The 7,642-nt window shown below is 49.3% G+C and overlaps 1 protein-coding gene across 1 annotated transcript; it reads left to right on the plus strand.

Annotated features, from left to right (window-relative positions):
- The first annotated feature begins 3,258 nt into the window (after positions 1-3,258).
- On the plus strand, positions 3,259-7,416 carry AVPR1A (arginine vasopressin receptor 1A). The gene is made up of 2 exons (XM_074901533.1): positions 3,259-4,261; positions 6,061-7,416. The coding sequence occupies exons 1-2, from the start codon at positions 3,259-3,261 to the stop codon at positions 6,342-6,344; spliced, it is 1,287 nt and encodes a 428-aa protein (XP_074757634.1). The 3' UTR covers positions 6,345-7,416.
- The last annotated feature ends 226 nt before the right edge of the window (positions 7,417-7,642 follow it).

Genomic DNA, 7,642 nt, shown 5'->3' on the forward strand with positions numbered 1-7,642 from the left:
GAAGAAGAGACTAAGACTGTCTAAGAGCAGCAAAAGTCACAGCAAGGGATGAATGGAAATCAGCGGCACTTGGCAACAAACCAGGTCATGTTCCAATTAGGTTTTTGAGTATTTTATGGAAGCCACTCAGTCATCAATGAACTCAACATAAGGAAAGATATCTGGCAACCTTTAAGCACTTCTTTAAGCACAGAAACCCGTATGCCGGCAAAGAATATGCTAGAAACCCTTGCCATCCTTCAACATTTTTAAAGAAAGCTCTGTGCCTAGCGAGAACAAATAAAGGCTTCTTGTAACAGCAATCTCAATTTTCTTTACTGAGACTTCAGCTCCAAGCTGAGCTCCAGGTGAATCACAGGGCAAAGATGTTCATTTTCTCTAGCAGCCGTCCCAGTGACAATTTTTCTCTTTAGAAGGGTATTCTACAAGTTTTCTCTTAACTGTTTTTTCCCCAGGTGCTCTCCATGTTACAGCTTTCTGTGGTCAGAGGAACCCTCCCCATGTCTGGTCAGATAGGAGAGTATTACTCATTCAGCTTGATAAAGGGCATCTACCTGGAAAACTGAAAACTATAGTGATTAATTTGAACAGTAGCATCTTATCTAGGGCCTTCCCTGTCTACACACTGATACTGTTAGAATTAAGCAAATAAGCTCAGACTAGATGCCGATTAAACTAGTATAGAAACCTCAAGAGCCCTGAATTTACTTAATATCTAGAATAGGAGGATGCTTTTGAAGTACTAGATATAAATAAAACTCCACAGAATTACCTAGGTCTGTTGAAAGAAACAAATTTACAACAGCCTGGTTAGCTGTATTATCTATAAAAACATCAATATTGACTAGTTTGAAGAATGGAAAAAAATGGCATAAAGCCTGGCCCTAGGTTACTTCTGTCTGACGGAGTACAATGCAGTGAAAATCAGTATCAATTTCATGCTTAACATTGCATATAATGAGTGGGTGCAGCTTTGTGCCATGATGCTGAGGCAAGTTTCCAGCCCTTCATTCTGGAAATATTCTTACAAGCACTATTCAGAGGAACCAAGAATGGGTTGGAAAGGGGTATTTCTGAGATGATGTAGGCTTGAAAAAGTCTCAGTACTCAGAACTAGCACAACCACCGTTATCTTATTGTCTGGCTGTTATAAATATGTGTGTCACACCCAAAGTTTCACCTCCTCTATTAATGGATGACATACCCAGCAGTGAATAGAGCTTTATGATCCTCACACGGTTTGTACAGCAGAAAACCTGTTAGCAGTTTCCTGAGAAACGCCATTCATTTACACAGTGTTCAGGTCCTGTAGAGCATATCAGAGAGACAGGCAAGGAGTTCTCAAGGCAGGGTATGAGCTTTGGATGTGAAAGAGGACTTGGTAGCTGTGCAGTATTGTGAGATTTGTGAGGCATAGCTTTATTTTCCCCCTGTATTTGCCCTGAAATCTGTAGTCACACACACTGATGTGTTTCCTAGGTCTAATACCTACAGCTAAGGTATGGATCTGTTGTTGAAAAGTTAGGAAAGTAAGTGTGTGTGTGTATGCATGTCTCTGTGTGTGTGTCTGTGTGTGAATGTGAGCTTGACTTACAAAGATTTTGACTCCACAAAGTTATAATATCTTACCAATACCTTCAGTAGTGTTCACAATGTAAAATGGAATAGACACTAAGCTGTGAATAATGCACTGAACTCTTCATAAAAATTAGGCTTTGCAACAAAGGCACCTTTAAAGAAATAAGCTTACTGGAAACTTCAGACAGTCACTTTTTTTTTTTTTTTTTCTGTATTCCAGGTTTTAGGGGGGTTTTGCAGCTTTTTATGGAAAAGCTTATGCCAGTTATTTGGATGGTTGGAGCAGCTGTCCTGCCACTAACCCCAAGCAAAGGAAGGGTAGTGTAGTGGCAGGCTGGTGTGGGTGCGCGTACCCTCTCACAAGCAAACAAGCTCAGAAAAAGGTCAAAAGCCTGGGATAAAGCCTTGCACAATTCCATCATGTTTAGAATCGTATAATCTTCTTGCTTTTTAAGATGAAAGCCTCTTCTGCAGCCAAAAGTTTGGAAACATCTTTTTATCCAAAGAAGATTTAAACTTTAATTCTTTACTCCTTTTCCTTCTCCCTGTAAAACCAGTAGGCAAAACCCCACGTAGTTTTTGCAACAAAATTTAACTTCAATCGCGTATGAGCAGACCCAGAGAGTTTTATTAAATCAAAATAGGATTGGCATCTAACGTAACATTTCTTTGTTGCAATCTTTCACATTTTTGTGTGACGGAAGGAAGGAGTTTCTACATAAAGGGTCAAATTCAGGTTCTGGTGAAATCAGGGTGTTAATCCACACTCATGACAATGGGAGCAGAATCTGCCCAGAGGAAGAAAACTCTTCAGCTTAAACATGTTTGAAACAAATATTTAATTGGCCAACTGACAGCAACTCTAGGACATGAGGAGATTTTGACTGTACTTGCAAACATGTGTTTTAGACCTATACACTAACGTCTGGATGACATTTATTGTCCAAGGTGAAATCCCGAAACCTTTAAAAACATGAGGTTTAGTGGGTTGCTTTCGAACTCGGTGCTGTTTCTCCTCATCATTCACTTTGCCGGAGTTTATCCCAGCACGACTGTGAAATGCCGAAGGCCCGGGTGGGATCTCCCTTGGAGCCAAACCAGCACTTCTCACCGCCCGACCGGCCCCTTCGCCTGGGGTAGAAGCAGGCTCGGGGGCGGGCAGCCTGGTACCCACAGGCAAACCTCCTCCCACTCCGCACAGTGACGGGAACATTTATATTCCCCATCAGACTGTCAAGTGCTGCTTCAGTCTCCCGTGAGGGAGCTCTCCGGCCGCAGCGCTTCGGCCCGGGCAGCTCTTCCCGCTGCCCCTCGCAGCCTGCCCGCCCCGCCGGGCTCCGCGGAGGCAGGGAAGGCGCGGCGGCCGCCGGCCCCCGTCGGAGCAGCGCTTTTTTCGGGCGGGACGGCCCCGGTGCCTCGGCGGGGCGCTGCCCTCCGGGGGCTCGGCGGGACGAGCCTCCCGCGCCGGCGGGGGCGGGCGGGGGGCGCGGGCGGGGGAAGGAGGGGGCTGGCGTCAGGCGCCGGGCAGCCACTGGCACGGGAGCTCCCCCCGCGCCGCGCCGCGCCCCCCGCGGCGGGGGATAAAGGCACCTGGCCCGGCGGAGAGGGGAGGCGGCGGGCAGCGGCGGCGGCCGAGCGGGCGTGCGGGGGCCGGGCCGGGCCGGCCGCGCAGCCCCCTCCATGCGCCTCGCCGGCGGCGCCGGCTCCCCCCGGGCCGCCCCCTCCCCCGGGAACGGCAGCCGGTGGCGGGCGGCGGAGCCCGGCGGCGGCAGCAGCCCCAGCCCCGAGGCGTGGTCGGGGTCGCCCAACGGCAGCCTGGGCGGCTGGGACCCCTTCGGGCGAGACGAGGAGCTGGCGAAGCTGGAGATCGCCGTGCTGGCCGTCACCTTCGCCGTGGCGGTGGTGGGCAACGGCAGCGTGCTGCTGGCCCTGCGGCGCACCCCGCGCAAGGCGTCCCGCATGCACCTCTTCATCCGCCACCTCAGCCTGGCCGACCTGGTGGTGGCCTTCTTCCAGGTGCTGCCCCAGCTCTGCTGGGAGGTGACCCACCGCTTCCACGGCCCCGACGGGCTCTGCCGCGTCGTCAAGCACCTGCAGGTCTTCGGCATGTTCGCCTCGGCGTACATGCTGGTGGCCATGACCGCCGACCGCTACATCGCCGTCTGCCACCCGCTGAAGACGCTGCAGCAGCCCACCAAGCGCTCCTACGGGATGATCGCGGCGGCCTGGGCGCTCAGCCTGCTGCTCAGCACCCCGCAGTACTTCATCTTCTCCCTCAGCGAGGTGGAGCGCGGCTCGCAGGTCTACGACTGCTGGGCGCACTTCATCATGCCCTGGGGGCCCCGCGCCTACATCACCTGGATCACCGGCGGCATCTTCGTCGCGCCTGTCCTCATCCTCGTCACCTGCTACGGCTTCATCTGCTACCACATCTGGCGCAACGTCAGGGGCAAGAGGCGCCCGGGGGAGGCGGCGGGCGGCGGCGGGCGGCGGGCGGGCGGCGGCGGCAGGCGGCGGGGGCTGCTGCTCGCCCCCTGTGTCAGCAGCGTCAAGACCATCTCCCGCGCCAAGATCCGCACCGTCAAGATGACCTTCGTCATCGTCTCGGCGTACGTCGTCTGCTGGGCGCCCTTCTTCACCATCCAGATGTGGTCCGTCTGGGACCAGCGCTTCCCCTGGGTCGGTAGGTGACGGGGCGGCCCCGCCGGGCACCGGCAGGGCGGCTGGCCGCGTTGCCTCCGGCCGCGCCGGCACGCCGTGGGGTCCTCCGGGGGCGCAGCCGCCCCCCCCCGCCGCGGTGCGCAGTCCAGAGCCCGGCGTGGGGGAAGCCCAGGGCGGGACCGGGGCGCGCCGTCCCGCCGAACCGGCCCCTCTGCCCCGGCACCCCGGGGATCTGCGCCTCGGCGCCCTCCGCCCCGCAGGCGCCGTCGTGGGGCGCGGCGAGGAAGCGCCCGGGGCCGCCGCCCTCGGGGCCGCCCCGCCGGCACCGCTCGCGCTCCCGGACCGGGAGGCCCCGGGGAGCGGCGGCGCGGGGCGCAGCGGCGCTCGGCTGGGGCGGCCCCGGGAGCCGGCGGCGCGGAGGGGCGCGGAGCGGCGGCCGGGCCCCCGAAACGGAGCAGCGGGCGCTGCGTCCTCATCCAGAGCAAAATTAGCGGATGGGAACCTGGAGTATCTGCTGCGTTAGTTTGAACCAGCGACATTTTCTTCCATTTGCGGCTGCCGATTAATACACCTTTAGAAACGTTTCGTGTTGTTCTGAAGCCTAGGCACATGCATGTCACGAGTAATATAGGAGCGGGGAACTTCCTAAGCCTTCTTTCATGCACATGCCTTGCGTGCGCGTTCCCTGCTCCTTGAGTCACCTCTGAGTACCTCCTTTAGTCGGCCACCAGTTCTCGTCAAACGTTGGCAATTTAGTAGTTTGGAGATACCCGTCCCGCTGTTAAATCTGGCTGAAAATAATTGGTGAGTTTAGAAGTTATTACAGAGGGAATGGCAGACAACACAATAACATATACCCCCTTTCCTCATACTGAGAAAGCAGCGAATCAAAGTGTTGCAATACATAACTTCTTGACTTTTTTTAATATTCCCAAATTATCACTTACTGTAGTGAGAGTATTGATTGCCCCGACCGTGTGACTGAAGTCAAGTCTAAAATGCAGGTCTCTACAGAGAAATAAGGACTTGCAGTAAGCAAATAGATTTTTTTTTTTTTTTTTTCAAAAAGAAATGCAAACTTAATTGAACAGCTGTGTATTTGGTAGGTTTGTTTGAAGAGATTCTTTCAATCTATGGAACTGCATAACACTGCGATTATACTTCTTTGGAGATTCAATGTTTACAAAGAAAGATCACTAATAATTTATTAGACTAAATATATAGAGTATTTGATAATTTAACTAGTTATTGAAGGCAGAAGACCCTAACTGTTTTATGGAGTAGTACAAACTTCCATTTTTCCTTCAAGTAGAATCTTCGAAATCCTGATTTGATTCACAAGTCAGTAGTTACTTGAGCATTCAACACTTTCCAGCATGCAAATGTATGCAGCAAAATTATTATTGAAAGCCATGGGAAATCAGCGGGAATTTTGCCATTGCCTCCCAGGGTAACCAATTTTTAAAACAAAAGTCTGAATAAAAACTGTTCGGTATTTAAAGCATGAGCTTATCAACACATGGATAAATATCAGTAGAAATGGGAATAAAGCATTATTTTGGACGGATTGTCCCGTAACTTCTCTCGTCACAGCTTTTTGAAGGCTGTTCAGACAAATTCCTGTTGACTTCAGTGGCAGCCTTACATAAATAAGAACTTCCCTGATCATGTCCTCATTTCAAATGCTCATTTCAAATGCTGCTGCTCAACTTTTAGATCTAGGATTACTCAGGGAAATAAATCCAACAGTTACTGAAGCAATTGACTGAATGGTGCAAATGTTCTTTTGATGATTACACGGCTTTCTTCTCCCGTCCCCAGATTCCGAAAACACCGCAACTACCGTCACGGCTCTGTTGGCCAGTCTGAACAGTTGCTGTAACCCATGGATCTACATGTTCTTCAGCGGGCACCTGCTGCAAGACTGCATACAGAGCTTCCCTTGCTGCCAAAAAATAAAGCGAACACTGAGTAAAGAAGATTCAAACAGCAACAGCAGGCGACAGACTTCTTTTACCAACAACAGAAGCCCAACTCACAGCCTGAACACCTGGAGAGAGTCACCCCACTCCAAATCAACCAGCTTCATCCCCATTCCAACCTGAGATGGGCCCTGGGACAGGCAGGGCTTGAAGCCCCGTAACAGCGCTTGGGACGGTCACGGTACAGCACTTCATGCTGGGCAAAGGCACTAATGGTGGTAATGAGGAATGACTAAGACGGCCATAAGACAAAATGTGCCGCATTGCTCGATAAGCTATTCTGCAGCGTGTAAATTATTTTCTGAAAGGTATTTAGGATTTGTGCAAGTGATCAGGAAGGTATGACAACAATAAAACAATTATTTTTCTAAGTAGAATGATTTTAATTTTTTTGTCGTTTCTAAAATACTAAGTGCGTTGTTTGCTTGTTTCAAAGCAGTAAAATAGTGGAATCAGTTATGTGTTGGGGTAACTCCGCTCTCTAGTGTTAATGCCTAAAACTTCTCATGTTTGTCTGATGAAGTAACAGGGAAAGAAGATGTTATGAACAAGATTGCAATTTAGTCTTAAAGACAAAAAGAAAAGCATTGGGAGAAAGTCCTGACTATCCAGATAAGGTACATGGTTAGACAGACTCTGAGTTATTGGGAATTTATTGATCATACTGCTTTGTCTTGTACAGGTCTAGCAATTCTCAGTTAATGAAATTTAACAGTCCTCGTGAAGGCAAATCCTTCAGTGCTGTCAATGTCTCTGTGTGTATTGTGGGGTTTCATTTTTAGGGTGACATTTCCTCTTCATGTTGATGGAAGTTATACAACATAATTGTGTTGTTGTACCTACTTTGCTTTTTTTAAAAAAAATTATTTTTAAAAAAGTATATTGGTAAATAAGTATGATAAGCTATAACTGTCTCAGCACTGTTACAAACAGATACACCAAAAAAACTCATCATGACTACCAGAACCACTTTCTTTATGGTTTTTGATTTATGCATTTTTTCTTTTTTCTTCACTAAGACAGTTAGGATCAAGCCACACTTGGTTGTTAAGCAAACAGCCTCATAAATTTGGGAGAATGTGGCTATTTAGTAAGAGCTGAAGAATCAGTATATTCCAAGACACAGATCTGAGAATCAAACTTACAAGTCTTCTGGAAACATATAAAGTTGTCAGTGTTGTGTTTTTGTTTGGGTTTTTTTGTTTGTTTTTTTTTTTTTTTTTATTTTGGCAGATCATGACAATATCATCTTTGAAATTGGCAGTAAACTGCAATAAAAACTCATCACATATATATAATTTGAAAGCGTTCAAGGTGTACTTGTTTTCACTACAGTGCATGCCAAGTCAAATGTAGTTCCTACAGCTTGTCAGTAATCCTGTTATGTCTTTCCATGGAGCGCGTCTTTTACCCAGAGATTG

Source organism: Athene noctua, chromosome 3 (genome assembly GCF_965140245.1).
Source record: "Athene noctua chromosome 3, bAthNoc1.hap1.1, whole genome shotgun sequence".
Lineage (NCBI taxonomy): Eukaryota > Metazoa > Chordata > Aves > Strigiformes > Strigidae > Athene > Athene noctua.

What these genes read in the sequence shown, in the direction of transcription:
- AVPR1A (XM_074901533.1), top strand. Translation starts at nt 3,259, where the DNA reads ATGCGCCTCGCCGGCGGCGCCGGCTCCCCCCGGGCCGCCCCCTCCCCC. An exon ending in CCAGCGCTTCCCCTGGGTCG is followed by an intron (nt 4,262 to 6,060) that starts GTAGGTGACGGG and finishes TCCCGTCCCCAG; the next exon opens with ATTCCGAAAACACCGCAACT.